General features: G+C 38.7%; 2 protein-coding genes across 3 annotated transcripts in view; one reads left to right on the plus strand and one right to left on the minus strand.

Annotated features, from left to right (window-relative positions):
- The window catches only part of SSH2 (slingshot protein phosphatase 2), a 241,915-nt gene extending 225,600 nt beyond the window's left edge, over positions 1 to 16,315 (minus strand). The window contains exon 1 of one of the 2 annotated variants that reach the window (XM_028109374.2): positions 16,210 to 16,315. In XM_028109374.2, coding sequence (XP_027965175.1) covers positions 16,210 to 16,272 — 63 coding nt within the window. In that variant the 5' untranslated portion in view covers positions 16,273 to 16,315. The remainder of the gene's footprint in view (positions 1 to 16,209) is intronic. The other variant, XM_028109376.1, reaches the window with a different exon arrangement.
- Positions 16,188 to 18,538, plus strand: part of EFCAB5 (EF-hand calcium binding domain 5) — a 184,239-nt gene continuing 181,888 nt past the window's right edge. Inside the window, exon 1 of the mRNA XM_088028403.1 lies at positions 16,188 to 16,240. The gene's annotated coding sequence lies outside the window, so the exon portion shown is untranslated. The remainder of the gene's footprint in view (positions 16,241 to 18,538) is intronic.

The following is an 18,538-nucleotide window of genomic DNA, read 5'->3' on the forward strand; positions in this document are numbered from 1 at the left end:
ATAGTAAATGGGAAAAAAAAATAGTTATAAAGTGTTCACAAACTGGTGGCCCACAAGATAAGTTTGGGCCACAGATAAGCTTTGTTTAGCCCCCATGATACATTTCCTTTAAATCTTCATTAGTTGTTATTATAGACAAAGTTTGACAGCTATTGCAAAGATCCTTCTCCCTGTTGCCACTCAATGATTAAGATGGAGTCAGATACTTGCCTTCCTAGGCTCTCTTGCACCAAGGGATAATCACGTAATCTAGTTCTGACCAGAGACTAAAAGAGAAGTCGGCCAGGAATGGGGATTTGTTTCCAGGAAAACCTATGCTCTCCTAATCAAAGGTATAGCTAATTGCTGGCACTGTACCTTTTACTCCTTCCTGCATCAAACATGGACACACTAGCTGGAGCTACAACAGACATTTTTTATATGGAGACAAACATAAAAATGGGAATCAGTACATTATTAATGGAAGAACACAAAGTTATAAAGGACTTGGATCATTATGATATTGTTGAGCTACTACTAAGTTGGTCCTGGACTATGTATCTTGGACTTCTGTTAGATAAACCAAAAATATTCTTATGGTTCAAAAATCTGGTCTTTTGTTGCTTCTAGCCAAAATAATTTCCAGCCAATTCAGTTGCCAACATTTAAAAATCAAGAGATTTCACATAACAATCTGCATCACTAGTGTTTCTTGAACAAGAAGACTTTTCTGGAAACACTGGGTCTACACTCTTACTTGGTTACAACTGGGATCCTCTGACAATAGAGTTCTCAGTCGCCAAAGGACCACAAGCCCCATGCGGCCAGCTTCACTAATTTTGTTCATCTGCTTAATCCCACTGCCACATTTAAATGTGTGATCTTCTGTATTACATTTCAATGTATGTCTAGCCTAGAACCCAGGTAGCCACTTGAATGCCTAGTATCCTAGAAAACCTCCAATCAATCACTACCAAAGACAGAATACAGCATTTTTAATATAGCAAAAACTCTCCTGAAACTGCTCAAGAAATGAGTTATTCTAAACTTTATCCCTGGAGCCAAACTCTAGAGACTATTTAACAGTAAAACAAGGAGTTAAAGTAGTCAATTTTCCAGTTCTGAAATTCTGTGAAACCCCAGGAAGCAATATTTATGAATAAACCCTAAAATTTTGATAGTAATCAAAAGTCCAAGAAACCTCCTGCATTTCTTACATAGGAGTAGCAAAAAAATATAAAAACCACTGCATCCAAAATCCCTTAAACAAGAAATTGAGGTTGTGATTTTGTAGTCTTAGCAGCAAGGTAAGCTTGCACCACTACTGCACATTACTGATAAAAGATTTAGGGTTCCCATATCCAAAACTATTAAGCCAGAATCTCACAAATATCTCAGAAGTCACAGGTAGAGGATGACGATGTGGGACATTTCAAGATGGCTGTCCTCTAGGAGAGCTAAATAATGTAGATTTTCACTAGAAGCAGTTCCAAGAGATGATACATATCTCAACTGCCAAAAGACTATTTCTTGTCAATTACTTGGGAAATGATATAAACAAAGGCTGAATTCTCAAATATCATTCATTTGTGCCCACTGAGCATTAAATTTGGACATACCCTCAGTGCAAAATTCACTGCATCTTTATCTGGAAAGAATTTTAATAAGCTCTAATGGTAATTATAGATAAGCACAAACCAGTTTTCACCATCTCTTCAAATGTACTTCATTACACATTACTTCATTACCATGACAAAGATGGTTGTGTCCATTTGAATCCAGGGTATACAACGTCTCATAAAGTAACACATCTGAGAGTAGTACATACTGGACACATACAGTAAAGATGAAAATATATCACCAAAAATAAATACACTTCGGAAACCAAACTATAATTTTTTTTAAGATTTATTTATTTATTTGAGAGAGAGAGAGAGCAGAGGGAGGGGCAGAGGGAGAGGGAGAGAGAATCTCAAGCAGACTCCCAGCTGAGCATGGAGCTGGATGCAGGGCTCAATCTCATGACCCTAAGATCATGACCTCAGCCGAAATCAAGAGACAGACGCTTAACCAACTCACCATCCAGAAGCCCCCATCATAATCTTTTAAAATTAAGTCTGTATGTAATACTGTGCAAAAAGCAAAGAATTAAATCTACTTAACAGTAATCACTAGCAGTTAACTGAACACCCACTATGCTATATAGTGCTAGACACTGTGCTAAGCAGTCATTTAGTTATTTCAAGAAAGCCAACAATAATTCTGTAAAATAAGGTAACTGAAACTTAGAAAGGTGATTTGCCCAAAGTCTACACATAGTAAGTGGAAGAGCTGGGATTTTAACTCTGGAATCTGTGTCTACAACCTAAAGCCAATTTAACCATTATGCCATAATGCAGCTTACTTCCTTGAGAACAAGTACATAAGACATAAAATCATTATTAAATTAGCCAGAGAGGGAAACTGTCCTTTTGGGTCCGGATCTGGCAGGAAAGAAAAGCATACTGAATGAGGGCCAGCGTATAAAATACTTTTTCTTCAGAGGAATATGATCAAGAAAGGTTTAGCATCATTAAAAAAAAAGTCTCATTATTTCAATATCACTGTCACATTACCTAATAATCTTAAAGAAATTCTGCTCTCAACTTCCAAAATGGTATTTCAGAAAGTCAGTAATAAATCAAGTAAAGTAGGCAAAAACCAAAATGAAGAAAGAGAACTTAGTAATTTTAAGGAGGGGTTAAGAAGTAACCATCTTATAAGGCATTTTTCTCTACTATTGCCCTATCCATTTTCCAAGAACATTTTTGTGTATTCAAATATTTTCCAAAAGCAATTGTCCATTTCAATAATTTATTCTTCATCTTTGAATTTAGAAGCACATATGATCTAATTCTATTTAGGGTTTCACTTTGGAGTCCACACAACTATTGCAGAAAAGTTATTTCTAATTAGAGAGTCACTATTATGGTTATTTCAGAAATGTGAGCCACAAACAAAATACAGAATAAAAAAGTACAAAATCAAATGGGATATTTAAGTATATCAGTAGAATGAAGAAAGAATGAAATACAGAACCTCAATCATCTAATTTTCTAAATCACATGTTCAAGATAAGGCAACTTGTGAAAAAAAAAGGCAACTTGTTTTAAAAAGGGTAGACTGTACTAGCAGTTTAAGTGATATAAAGTCTTGTGCACAGTGGGATTTAATAAATGTTTGCTAATGAGTGCAATCCAATAAAGTGAAAAAAATCTATGAGAAAAAGAAAGAATAAGCCTGGGACCTGTAAAACACAGTCTTCCTCTAAGTGCCTGAATCACCTGACAGGACAGCTGGAAACAAAGCAAAGACTAATTTGGTGAGCGACATCTCTATTTCTAACTTTTGAATGACTGGCATTCTCAACAAGCTCGTGCAGCACAGAGGTCCTGTGTCTTAATAGTCACAACTATAGCAACTATTGTCTTCTATAAGACAATTTAAAAACACACAAAGACTTAATGGTTTTAATAAAATTCTCTTAATTTGGGACGCCTGGGTGGCTCAGTCGGTTAAGCGGCTGCCTTCGTTTCAGGTCATGATCCCAGGGCGCTGGGATAGAGTCCCACATCGGGGCTCCTTGCTCAGCAGAAGCCTGCTTCTCCCTCTGCCTGCAGCTACCCTCTGCTCGTGCTCTCACTCACTCTCTCTCGCCCACGCTCTCTCTCTCTAGCAAATAAATAAAATCTTTAAAAAAATAAAATAAAATTCTCTTAATTTTTGAAATCTTTTGGATTAAAGTTCTATAAAGCAGCACTTTAAACTGAAATTAATATTTTCTTTCTCCTAAAAGCTTTATATTTAATTTTCAAGATTCTATATCATGCAAAAATGTTTTGAAAGCAAGTGGAGGAGTTCCTGGATTTTTCAGCCACATCTTGCCTAACCAGATGTCCTTTACAGTCAGTATAGTTTCCTTTGAAGTTTAATTGAAAACCACAGAATCAGCATAAAAATGCTCAGAGTTGAGAAAGTTGCAGTTTGTATAAGGCAGATCAAGAAGATGAATCAAAATATTGTGCTCACAGAAAATTTAGGACAATTTTTTTCAGTACTCTCTTAAGGAAGAAATAGGTTGTTTATTTTCTAACAAGGTTCAATAATAAAAACTATAATCAAAATGTAGCCAAAGTTTAAACCAAAGACTTCTTGTTATATCATATGTGACTTCATTCAGTTGGTTTAGAATTGCATTTTCTAAAAGCTGCATTCAATTTCAACTGCCAACTGTTTGGTATAGCTGAATTAGACAGATCATTCCTCTCACCTACTGTTTCTTTGTACAAAGATATATTTAAACTGATGAATACATTCAATGTCCTCAGATTCTCTATATTTAAAAAAAAATCTGTAAATTTCTGTTCTCTTTGCCACATGATCTGTAGTCCCAATCATTAAGAACACCAACACATTCAGTCTATTATTTGACTATACAAACTAAGATGACCACTTGCAATTATCTGTCCTACCATATAGCAGAACATCCAATAGATTAAATATGCTACTAAGCATGGCCTAGTGAACTGATAAGCTCTCAAGGGAAGGAGATTTTTAAAGATTACAGTTACATTAATCATTCTATATGGTGTTCCAGGGTCATTACAAAATCATACACAATATACTTTGCTGTGGAGACTGGGACTCCCTGATTTAAAAAATAAAGCTATTACTGAGTAAAAAAATTTAAAAAGAAAGAAAAAAGATATAGAGAAACTAACCCCTGAAATAGGCTACTTGTTTAAGTTATATTGTCATAAAGCATGTATCTTCCTCACCAAATGTGTGTTCTAATGAAAATTTGCTTACTAAACAAATAGCTACCCTAAATCACCATCATAAAAAAAACAATTACTCCATGAGTGCACGCTATTTGGTGCCTTAGTGCTAAGGCATTCTCTCATTTAATGCTTATTTCTGTGAAAAAAAGTACTATTATTACCCCTATTTTACAGATGGGCAAACTGAAGCATAGAATAGTTAAGTGACTTGTCTAAGTCCAGTACACTGTAAAGCCAGGATTCAGATTCAGGCAGATATTTTCCAGAACCTACATTCTTAACTACTATAATGGACTGCTTCATGTTGCTGTAGGTATTTGAAAACCAACATTAGGGCTTCCCCACCGTATGGTCTATATTAGAATCACTGGCAGATACTATTTTTATTCTAAACTACAATCGCTTTCTCAAACCCCGAAGAACCAATGAACTTCCTTAATAGATTAAGATGTGTTATGAGATGCTAACATGTGGTTTATTTTAATTTTTGCCGGAGATATGCTAAGTATCATAATTGTGAAGAGAGGGCTCTCCCAAGCTGTTGCTGTTTCTATAAAAATGTCTGCAGCAATAATTGGAGAATCACTGCTCCAATTAAGTAAGTTGCACAAAGATGTCTTTCCTTAAACTTTAATAAATATAATTTCATGCATTCCCCTCTCTATCTGAAGCAGTAAAAAAGGGATTGGATTTTTTTTTTCTTTAACTAGGGCAAGGTATGGAGCTGGGAGAGAAAGAATAGGTGAGGGGCAATGTAACAACTACAAGCACATGTTTTCCAAAGATAGAAGCTTGAGTATCCGGCTATCATGCCTTAGATAGCAATGTCTTAATGATAACCACCCCGTAGGAAAAAAACCTGGCTTCTAATTATGAATGGAACTGAAAGGGATTAATATTTAGAAGTAGATAACATATCTTTCATTTTTTTAGCTGCAAAGATCTTTTGCTCCTCCATCTTTCCTAATTATTCTGTTCCACATTCTCTACCCATTATCCCCTTTGGAAATGGTATCTTCTTCCCTATACACACACACTTGGTTGTGCCTCTCCTACTGCACTCACTATACTACTTTTATTGGTTATTATAGCTGCCTTCCCCCTAGACCTGTAAATTCTAAGATAAGGATAATGCCTTACATCATCCCACAGTGCTTGAGAAGGTTCTCAAATGAGTTTATCAACTACTAAGGCATACACAGCAAAATGACAGAAATCACAGTGATTCAAACTAAAGCAGGGCAAACATGAAACAAAATGAGTAAAAAAAAAAAAAAAAAGGGAAGAAATCAAACACACAACAGAGAGACTAACTCTTAACACCCAGAAGAGAATTTAGTCTAGTAACTGGTCTCTGAGTAGACAACCAAAGCTGAAATACCAGCTCTGCCACTCCAAGCTAGGGGAGTCTAGACAGCTCCCTAAAATCAGTTTCTTCATCTGTAAAATAGGAACAATAGTAGTACTCCTTCAAATGGTTGTTGTGTTGCCTGTTTAACAACGAAACTAGTGTCTACAGCACAGCAAACACTTGAAATGTGTTAGCTATTAGGACAGTTATACTTTAAGGTTTCTTGCCCCAATCATAAATTTTATTTTTTTAAAGATTTTATTTATTTATTTGACAGAGAGAGAGACAGCGAGAGAAGGAACACAAGCAGGGGGAGTGGGAGAGGGAGAAGCAGGCTTCCCACCGAGCAGAGAGCCCGACAACGTGGGGCTCCATCCCAGGACCCTGGGATCATGACCTGAGCCAAAGGCAGACACTTAATGACTGAGCCACCCAGGTGCCCCCTAATCATAAATTTTAACAAATTCACTTTAAAGGAAAGCCAAGAGAACGTATACACTATATGAAAGGTTAAACTAACAGCATAGATGTTATAATTCAGAAAAATTATGCTTATTCTCCAGCCCTATTTTATGCACTTTGTAAGACATCAGCATTGTACTGCTTGTGGTTCTCAATGTACATCTGCTATTTCTAATCCCTGTGCTTTAAATTCATGCTTAAGAATGCTCCCTTCCCGGGTGCCTGGGTGGCTCAGTGGGTTAAGCATCTGCCTTCGGCTCAGGTCATGATCCCAGGGTCCTGGGATCGAGTCCTGAATTGGGATCCCTGCTCAGCAGGACGTCTGCTTCTCCTTCTGCCACTCTCCTCTGCTCCTGCACTCTCTCTCAAGTAAATAAATAAAATCTTAAAAAAAAAAAAGAAAGAAAAGTAAAGAATGCTTCCCTCCCTCCTGCTACTCACCCCAACCCTCTGTTTGCTGGCCAACTCCCACTCACTCTGTAAGGCTCAACTAAGAAATTCTTACTGGCCTTCTTTCTCTTCTTCAAGGCTTATATCATCTGTGATTACTACACTGTACTCTATTTACTTTTTTAATACCAATCTTTCCACTTAGACTCTAAAAGCTTCCTGAGGCCAGGGACTAACTGGCTGCTGGATCCCTAGTCCTGGCATGAATGTGTAAATAAATAGTTATCTCCAGAACCGACTATAGCACAGGATACAAAAAGGTACTAAATTACTTTTTTTTAAAAATTATATCAAACTGCTCCATAAAAACTAGGCTGGAACACAGTATACTACCATTTGTTTCTAAGCATATTCTCTCCCACTCAGTCAGTGAGATATTTCCCATTTTTCAGGAAATCTTGGGAGCCAGGGGCCTCTCACTACATTTCAGAGCCAAGATCACCTCACCACACTCTCTTGACAAACAGGAAAATGAAGGGCTCTGTGAACAGCAGCTGTGCTCCTCAGCTGGGCAAGAAAATGCAGGGCAGTTTGTAAAAGTATCTGAAAAGGACTCAGTGCTAAGAACCAGAGGAAGAGAATGGATGGGGTTACCTGAACAAAACAGCACTAATTAAATATTTGCTGATAACAAAGAATCTTTGGGTCTCTCCCATGTACACCTGACTTCTGGCAGATTTCAGATTGCATAACGGGTCTTATCAATAATCACACGGGTTTTTTAAAATTAGAAACAGTTTCCTTACTATAGTTAAGTTTTTTGAATGAATGAACAAATAAGTGAAAAACATGGACACCTGAATGCTTACAATGGGCCAGGCAATGTGTAGCCAGCAAAACAGCAGACATTTAATGGAAAACAGTAAAGCCCCAACCTGCTGGTACCAGCAATGGTATTTAATGGTGCTATATAGGAAAGCAGCGTGGGCTCTGCATGGTGCCTTTTTTCAGACTGGGCATAATCTAGAATCTGCTCCCTTCCATTTTTTTTTTTTAAGATTTATTTATTTATTTGATGGGAGGAGAGGGAGAGGGAGAGAGAGAATCTGAGACTCCCCGCTGAGCTGGATTTGGGGGGGGCCTTCATCTCATGACCCTGAGATCATGACCTGAGCTGAAATCAAGTCAGAAGCTTAACCCACTGAGCCACGCAGGTGCCCCTGTTCCCTCTCACTTAAAGCCAGATAGAAATGACAAGAGACATGAAGATACCTTTTGATTACCAAAGGACTGCTCTTACTCTGGACTTCCCAAGGCACTTGAGTCAAATTTTCAAACCTAAGCTAGTTGAAGTTTATTGTCTATGCATGCAGTTAAATGAATACTAAGTAATATCTGCTAAACTAACTAAACTCCTGTGGGACTAGCAATAGAACTTCAGCGGAACACATTTTAGCTTGTAACTCCAATTTAGTATTTCCCATAGGTGGAATTACACACCATTAGAAAAAGAAGCCATTGTTTCATAAAATGAACTGAGACAAGTTGATAACTGTTTGGAACAAAATAAGTTTAATATTTACCTCATACCATGTAGTAAAATTAATTTCAGATGATTAAAGTTAAATATAAAAATAAACTATTAAAAAATTAAGAAAATATAGGTGAAGATATCTCTATTGATGGAAAGCTGAACTAAGAAAAACAATGGAAAAACATACACACACGACTTTGGATTGATGGTATTAAAAGTTTTTTTGATGGCATCAAAATTTTTTAAATGTTTATATATCCATGAATAAAACAAACCAAATAAAACAAAATGGCAATTGAAAAACCAAGGCAAATGTCCAACATAACAGAAAAAGGTTAACATTCTTAGTGTATAAAAAGTATTTACAAGGGGAACCTGGGTGGCTCAGTCAGTTGAGTGTCGGACTCTTGGTTTTGGCTCAGGTCATGATAAATCAGGGAAACCTCGCTGGCTCAGTCAGTAAAGCATGCGACTCTTGATCTTGGGATCATGACTTCGAGCCCCACATTGGGCATAGAAATTACTTTAAAAAAATATTTACAAATCAGTATGGCAAAAATGGCTATCCTTGGAGAAAGTTGAGCTAATCACACGAATGACTTACAAAACAGGGAATATAAAAAATATAGTAGCAAATATTTGAAAAAAATGTTTAACCCCCTGAAAAAAATGTAAATTAAAATTATAAAATACTAGTGGTTAAGAGAAAGGGGCCTGGGGTTAGACACCAGGCCTATAATCTTGGGCAACTCATTTTACTTCTCTGAGCCTCAATTTTCTTTTTTTTTTTTCTTAATATTTTATTTATTTATTTGTCAGAGAAAGAGAGATTGAGCAAGCAGGGGGAGTGGCAGGCAGAGGGAGAAGCAGGCTCCCCGCTGATCAAGGAGCCCGATGTGGGACTCGATCCCCGGACTCAGGGATCATGACCTTGGCCAAAGGCAGATGCTTAACCAACTGAGACACCCAGATGTCCCTGAGCCTCAATTTTCTTTGTAAAACAGAGATAATAATAATACCTAAACCAAAGGAGTGATGTAAAAATTAAATAACATAATGCACATACTCAGCATAGTGCCTGGTACACAGTAAGTGTTCAATAAACAATAAAAATAACAATAGCTCTTACTATAATAAAGAAAACGGATGATGATGATGATACTCAGGGCTGATGAGGGTGCAGTGGAGCCAACATTTTTATGAACCTGACCTCTGGTATATTTCACAGTTTGTCAACGAAGTTTGATTTGACATTTCTGGATGACAATTTAGCAATATGTACCCCAAGTCTTAAAGGTAGTCATACTCTTTAGGCTTCTGGAAACAAATGTTGAAAAACTCAAAATGGAAAAGTCCGTTAAATAATACCATATTCATTGATTCATCATCCATTGATCCATTTGTCCAATATTATTAACCCTGGTGATACAAAATTATGAAAACAGACCTAGTCCCTGCTTACAGGTTAGGTGGGGAGATAAGCAGTCAAACAATCAAGTACATTAAGGAAGTAAGAGCCACGATGGGTAAGTATAGGGTGCTATGGTGCACATAGAAGGAGCACCTACCATAGTCTGAGAGTGGAGTCAGGGAAGCTTCCCAGAAGAAGTGACATTTAAGCTGGGACCTGAAGGATGAGTAGGAATTAGTCAGGTAAAGAGATGAAGAAAAAGTGTTCTGGGTAAAGGGAACAGCATGTGCAAAAGCCTAGAGATCAGAGGGAGCATGGCATGTCCGCTTGACTGAGCAGTGTGCAAGGCAGGAACTTGGGAAGAGACAAAGATGAAGAGGTAAAGCAAAGTTTGTTCATTAAAAGTCTTGCTAGCAAAACTCTGGAGTGTAGACTTTATTCTAAGGGCAATACAAACAGTTAAAAAGCAATCAGTGCTAATAAATAGTCAATATTCATAATATATCAAGAGGATACACAGGTTGAAAAGAATGAACAAATAGCTCATAAAATGGAAATACAGGATTGTAGTGAAGGTTGTACAACTCTAAGTTTTACTAAAAATTGCTGAATTGTACAATTATTAAAATGGGTTTATTTTAGGCTTTGTAGACTATACCTCAATAAAGCTATCTTCTAAAAAGTTAAGAGAAATGCCTACCAAACATCTGAAAAACATTCAACTTTCCTAGTAATAAAATATATATATAAGACCAATGAGGTACTATTCTTTATCCTTGAAAATTACTAATGATTAAATATGAAATGAGGATATCCAGTGTCAATAAGGCTAGGAGAAATGAGTATTCTTATACTATGCTGGTTGAAATAAATGTTAATTGGAACAACCTCTCTAGAAAGTATAAATATGCAACAGGAGTCTTAAAATTGCTTATACTCTGTGATCCAGTAATTATATTTCTTGAAATCTTAAATGTTCCAAAATGCAGTCAAATATTTTTGCCCAATGATGTTCACTGCAATGTGATTTATAATAACAACAACAAAAAAGCTGGAAAAAAACCCAGATATTCAACAACAGTGAAATGGTTAGGATGAGTTATAACTGCCCAATGTAGCCATTTAAGTGATATGGCACATAGATATATATCTATGACATATATCAAACTTTAAAAGAACCAAATATACAAAATTATACAGACAGCAGCATTTCAGCTATATAAAATATATATACAATTGTACAGGACATATCTTTCATTCTCTTTTCTGAGCTTTTCTGTATTTTCCAAAATTTCCTACAATGACCATGTATTATTTCTATAGTGCAAGAAAGTTTCTTAAAGCTATCTTCAAAAAATTAAAAAGTATCACTTTTAAGTATTTATACTTCAGACAAATTAATTTCATATTTGCTATGGTTTTATTTTCTCTGGGAGAAAGGTGTAGTCATATTTGAATATATATAAAATATACATATAATTCAATAATATCTTATTTATCCAGCATCACATATGGAAATGAATTTCCCATTAATTAAAATGTGCATCATAAACTTCAAAACTTCAGTGAAATTTTGATGGATATCTATCTCAAAATACAATTCACTCAATCCTGACCGCTTAAATGAAGACAAAACAAGATGAAGCCTTACTATGATTATTCAGGGTCATCATTATGACCACATAATAGTAGCTCTGAGGGACCACCAGGTCTTAGAGAGGGATCTGTCCTTACATTAAGTAGTCCATAACTGCTAAATTTTTTCTTATGCCAGCTATTTATAAATCTTCTTCTTCCTCCCTTGCTATAAAACCATCAGCTATCATTTTTCAGAATTGTAAGCAGCCGGTCTTTAGCAGCACCAGCCACACTTTTCATTCCTATTTTGCTGTTGATAATCTTCTTAGAGTAAGAAAAACTAAATACCCAAGTTTTAAGAATTATGTGTAAACTAAGAGATATTAGGCTTCAAATAAAGGTATCACCTAAAAATGATTTGCACATAGATGATTTTGTTCTAGTTACAATATAAATGAACTGCAAAGAGTATGAGTTCTTGATTGTATGTATCTCAAGTCTTGGTTCCTTTACTATATTGGCAGTCAAGTTCTCAGGATCAGAAACTCATATCTGTTTCACATCATGGAAAGAGATGTGGACCAGGAGCCAAGGAACTTAGTTCTAGTGCAGGTTCTGACAGTAACCAGTTTTGTAACCTTCAGCAAGTCTTTTAACCTTGGTACATGTCCTGCATAACTTAGGAGGCTGCCATAGAGTTAAATTAGATCACAAACACAAAAACACTCTGAAAAGTATAAAGCACTACACAAAAGTAAAATATTTTTATGGTATTTCACTGTGTTTATATGACCATGGATCAACATAGGTATCCATTCAGAAAATTCATAACAGAAAGAAGGAAAGAGATAATTCTTAAATTGCCTATCAATGAGGAAATATCTATTATCTTAGAAGAACAATACATTCCAAAGTTGGCACCTCTGATTCCTCCTCCCCTATATCCAATCAGTTCCCAGGTCCTTTGTGTTTTCTCCATAATCCCTCACATCTGTCCCTTTCTTTCCATTACCACTTCACATCCCCAGTTTAGGCCTTTATTATCTCACACCTGGGCTACCATAATAACCTCTAACTGACTCCACTCATGGCCTCCCTCTGCCTCTCAAATCCTTCTGGCCAACAGCTGCCAGATGAATTTTCTTAAAACACCACTGTGATCCTATCTGCTCAGAAACCTCTTTAGACTCTCCATTACCTTCCCTATCAAGTTCAAACTCCTAACCTCAGCAGTCCCTGTGCAGTCCCAGCTTCCTCTTCACCTTTATTTCTTACTACTCTTCCAAAGAAATCCTTCCTCAAACTGGTCTAGTTAAGTCCTTCAGATAGACCTTGTGCTTTTCTGCCTGTAAGTTTTGGTAATACAGCTTCTCTCCACCTGGAATACTATTTCCCAGGCCCTACCCCAGCCTATAAATATTTTACCCATACTTTAAGGCTGAGTTTGAATCCACCTACTATATATACTTCTTTTTGATTACCACAAAGGAAAAGATGGAAGATTCTAAAGTTAAATACATCTCTAACAGCTGAGTGACACTGGGCACATTCCTTAATAGCTCTTTGCCTCAGTTTCTTCATCTGTAAGACAGGGATAATAGCAATTTCCTTTGGACATAATGTAAGGAGTAAATGAGTTAATCCATGTAAATCACTTGGCATGATCCCTGGCATAGACGAAAACCCAAAAAAATGTTAGCTATTGTTATTATTACTCTTGCCATTAGTGAATTTATCTTAATCTGAATTCAGACAATACTTATGGCCATTACAAACTAGCTGTTCATGTACATACAGTATCATTTCCCTCACTCTCTTTTTCTACCCTCTTATCTCACATTTGTTCTTCTTCCTATCCCCTCCCAAGATTGCATGATACTGATACATGGGATCAATGTCTTATACATCTTACTATCTGTAATAATCACTCTTACCCAGTAGATGATCAATAGATTTATTTAATCCCCAATGAATGAATATTGAAGAGCTGACAGTATTAAAATGCCCTATACCACCTATAGTGAAAAAGTAAAATAAAATGTTTAAAATTATTAAAAAAAATCTAAATTTCTAGTCTCAGAAAATTAAATCTCTCCTTTCATGATTCTCTAGACTTTTTTCTTTTTCTTTTTCTTTTTTTTTGCTCTTTTACCTTTAAAACAACTTAAACTATTCATGCAACAAGAGATACAACAGCAAATATATGCAGGTCAGACAGCAGCCAAATATTGGAACACAAGAACCACAGGACAACTCAGCTGAACATAGCTATGGATGAAGTGAAATAGGAAGACAATTTAAGGGGAAAGGTAACTGGCTCATCAGTCATACAAACACACACACCCACACCCATACACACACCAGTCCCAGGATTCTTTTACACCCAGGGCCACATATAAACAGCTGAGATAACCAGGCTACTACAGCAAGCAGATGTAGAAATACCAGTCAGTTAGCTCAACAACTGAGCTTACCACATGATCAATTACCTATCTCAAAAGTGGCTATTAACATACCTCAATATTCTAATAACTAAAGTTTGGCTAATTAAGTCTTATCAAGTAGATACGGCCTTACTATACACTAATCATTTGCCTCAAGAGACTAAGTATAACTTGATATATGTATGTTATTATCATAGCATAAGCTATTTTTTTTAAAGATTTTATTTATTTATTTGAGAGAATGAGAAAGAGAGAGCACATGAGGGGGGGGGTCAGAGGGAGAAGCCGACTCCCTGCTCAGCAGGGAGCCTGATGCGGGGCTTGATGCTGGAACTCCAGGATCATGACCTGAGCCGAAGGCAGTCGCTTAACCAACTGAGCCACCCAGGCGCCTCATAGCATAAGCTATTTTTAACAATGCCCAGGGAAAATGATGTTACCATAATACTGGTTTCTAGTGTATCTGCATGACTCTATTAACTTTCAGTTGCTTTCTCAGCCAAAAACAGGCCTGGTGACCACTATCCTCAAAGGGTTTACTAGTAGAGAGAAGTAAGATGGTTTGTCTTCAGAGGACCCTAAAACGTTTTATCAGCTTTGAAGTGCAACTATTCTCAAATCACAAAATATTAAGAGTTGAAAGAGCCTTAGAAGTCCCCCACTGAAGGAGTTATTTATACTAACTTCCAAGCAAAAGGCCTTTCTTTGAATACTTTCTCTGAATACTTTAAGTAATGGACACTCACTATTTTTGCAAGGCAGTCCACTTCACTGTTACAAAGTTCTTCCTTAAAATCATTGGAAATCTGCCTCCCTGAACTTTTACCCAAAGATCATAGTTCTGCTCTCTGGAACAATACAAGTTAACCTCTGAAATATAATCAATTCTAGAATTAGGACATAATTGTCAATTTGGTCACACAAAATACAAAAGAAAGCTCAGGGGAAAAAAAAAAAGAAGAAACCACCACTATACACAACAAAATTTTGAAATTCAGGAAACTATGTTGAAATCACAACCCACCATAGTTTCAAGATATCAAAACCCACGCCTCAGTAAACATACAAATATTAAGAATAACCTGATGTTTTACAGTGGAAGGTGGTACAGTGTTTACTGAATTCCTTTTGGCAACTTGAAACTACTAAATCCACCAACACAGTTTTAAAAATTACAATTTTGTAGGAAGCTCAAGACGGTTTTTCAAATTGCCCATATTTTCATTCTATTCCCTTCTAAAACATCTGCATGTTTTTGAAAGATCCCACTTCGCCCCACTGGTGCAATACTTTATGTATTTATTTTTAATATTTTATTTTTTTAAATAAATATTTTCAAGAATAAAGCCTAAAAGAATGGGGTGTAAAGGAGTGGGGGTGGGGCTAGCAGGGAAGTCGAAGAATTGCCCAGCAGGAAAAGGCTGGTTACTGGGTATTTTCCTTCTGGAAGCATGCTTCACTGGCATAGGTATCTGAAGTAAGGAACCATACAAACACGACCCAAGAACAAGAACGATCATGAGCAATGAGTGTTAAGGCATTAATGTCTGTAAGATGTAAATGAATTGGCACTGGTCATCAAGCACCGCCAGACGTTTCAGGACCTCTTAGAGAAAAGGTAAGAGGTCCAAGAAGCAGAGACCACGGCCACCCTCTGCGGGAGGAAAAGAGGGAAGAAACCAAGGAGTAAGTACCAGCTCAGCAGTCCAATGAAGCCCAAACAGTACCAGAGCACAAAAAAAACGGCAAGTGACTAGGGGGAAGGCACACAACCCGGAGAGCCTGAAGAAGGGGTTGCAGTGTGCGAATACCGAACGGGTCCAAGAAATAGGTGTGGGTAAGGGGCTGTGGTGTGTGTAAGGGGCAACGCAGGAGTCCCATGGTCCTCTCCCTGCAGCAAAGCAACAGAGGGTACAAGGAAGGGGGAGGGTGAAAAGCAAGAATGACTCATTCCCGAAAGGAAGTGTTCAAGCCATAGGAAAGCATGCTACGGAGGGCGGGGGGGTTTCAGGGCGAGGACTGTGAGAGCCAGGTGCCCAGAGTGATGCGGGCAAACCCCAACGTCCCGTAGTTCCCGTAGCTCGTCTTTAAGATGGGGTGTGGGGGGGTTTCGCGGCAGCCGAGTGCCAAGGCCTGGGAAACGGCGCGGCGCGTGCGCAGTGGCGCTCGGCGGGACCCGCTGAGGCAAAGCGGAGCCGCAGTGACAGAAGCGAGCGGAGCTGCTGCCGGGTGGGACTCACCGAGGCGCAGGGGCTGGAGGTGGTGCTGGGGGTAGGCGACCGCTGGACCGTGACCAAAGCCATCTAGGCGCTGCTAGGTTGTTCCGGGCAGGGCATTCTTGTCCTGAATGTGGGGGGGGGGGGCCGGGAGGGTGACGGAGCCGGGATGGGGAAAGGGGTATGGGATGGGGGTGAGGGGTAAGGGGAGGAGGAGGAGGCCGCGGGAACGGCCACAGGCTCCGCACCCACCACCGGACTCTCGCCTACTGACGCGCCGAACGGGCGGCGGGCGGGCGGGCGGGCTGTTCGGCAGCAGCGGGGCACAATGAGCACTCCCAGTGCGCAGGCGCCACCTGTCAGCAACCGCCTCTCCCCTCGGCGCGCGCCGCCGCCTCGGCGTAACCCTTGAGTTGCCGGAAGGCGGCTGGGTGTTTGCGTCTCCGGCCGCCGCCCGGTCCCGGGTTTCCTCCTTCGCTTTGGAATCGCGCGGTTTGCCCGAGTCTAGAGGCAGTGAGCTGGGATGCGGGAGGGGCCCCGGGGCGGGGGGCCGCTGGAATCCCCAGCCCTGAGAGACGACCATTTTATGAGGTGGGGGCGCACAGCTTAAGCGATCTTAGTGAAAGGAAACTGAGGTGAAAATCCTGAGGGAAAGACGTCTGGTGGGAAAGGGCTCCGCCGGGTTTCAAAGGCTTTCTCTAGATGGGAGTGAGACTGGACTGGAGACCCTCTTGGCGCGACCAAAGACGAGTTTTATCCCCTTTTGACCCGGCTCTTGGGGGCTTTTTCTGAGCTTTACCACCTTCTGTCTCAGAGCCCATGTTTTATGATGAGACTTTATGAAAGAAAGAAAGGTTTTTAATTTTATACCCTGGCAAGCTTCAGGGTACCCCTCACGCTTCCTTTATTACCCTGGCCCCTGTCTAAGGACTCGTTCATTATTCCTAAGGTGGAGAGAGGCTGCATGAGCCCGGGAGGCCGAGAAGGCTGGGCTCACGGAATTATAAGGGTCCAACCTGCTATTTACCTCCCACTTGCTTCCTGCTGGAAGAAATTCTCTTAAATAGGATTTGCTCCTTGAGATTTTTTACTCCTTCGGCTCTAGATTTCATGATTGCATAGACCTACGTGAAATGTAGATTATTAAATATTTTAACGGAATACTTTTCTAAAAGATAAACCGTCAACCGACGGAAGTAATGAAAAATCAAGATTAAAAGAGGAGGGAAATCTCACTATGCAAATACCATTGATTATTTACACAGAGAAAGAGTTGACAAAGCTATTTCTCAACTTGAGTGCATGCTCTGGAATATACCGCCATACATATCAAAGCTGTAGAAAACACACACGTTAAGGAGTTTGCAGTTATTAAAGCCTCCTGCTCCTGTTGTCGCTCAAACTCTTTGGATCTCATTGCTTTCTTTAAACTGACAGGGCTGTCATGAGCTCCTTCTGGCTGCTGTATGGTTAAGTGCTACTAGAGCCCTCTGTGCTGAGCCTTTGTTCTCTCCCTGGGGCCCTGCGGTTGAAATAATTAGCAGGGAGGTTCCATCAAGAATCAGACACTGAGGGTCCCTGTACTGTATAGTCCTGTGTAGAATGAATTGCAGAGAAGCCAGCTGGTAGGCTTTTGCCCCCTGGTGGTGGTCAAGAGTGCCTGCGAGACAAAATTAAACAAAGATGTATGGTTCACCGATTAACAATCTGTTTTTTTCCCAGAGCTGCGTACGTAGTAAACAGGAAAAGAAAAGACAAAGTTCAGAAATAAGAACTTTGAACCAATGCTTAGAAGACCAAACAGGAAGTTATATGCATAGCTAAGAAACATACATAGCTGAAAGCTGAATGAACTCAGATAAATGAAACATGTGGTTTAGAAATCAAAGTATCATTCCAGAAAAAGTATTATTCAAATCAATAGGTCTTAGTAGTGTACTTGTATGTTATTTTTCTTAGTGACTCAGGGATAGCAACACTGATTATCTAGTTTTGTGTAGCAACATAATATTAAGAAATTCTTTTGGCAGATGACTTAATTCCATTAATCTTACATTGGGAAAGATCACTACCATAGGAGTCAGGAGACCTGGCTCCTAGCTCCACCTCTGTGAAACCTTAGGCAAATGGCTTAAACTTTTGGAGCATTAGTTTCTACAATGGATCGCTAACTCACAGGATTTTCCTGTGATCAAATGAGATAATGTATGGTAAAGTACAGTATAAACTATAAAGCCCTGTATGTAGTTAAGATAACTTTATTATTCTCTAAAGTTTGTTCCAAGTTCAGTCAGCTTTTTTTGAGTGTACCCTATGTGTAGAAAATAGCATCAAGCAAAAAGGGAATAAAAAG

Source organism: Eumetopias jubatus, unplaced genomic scaffold (genome assembly GCF_037043125.1).
Source record: "Eumetopias jubatus isolate StellerSeaLion01/CBP00866 unplaced genomic scaffold, mEumJub1_p1.0 scaffold_10, whole genome shotgun sequence".
Classification (NCBI taxonomy): Eukaryota; Metazoa; Chordata; class Mammalia; order Carnivora; family Otariidae; genus Eumetopias; species Eumetopias jubatus.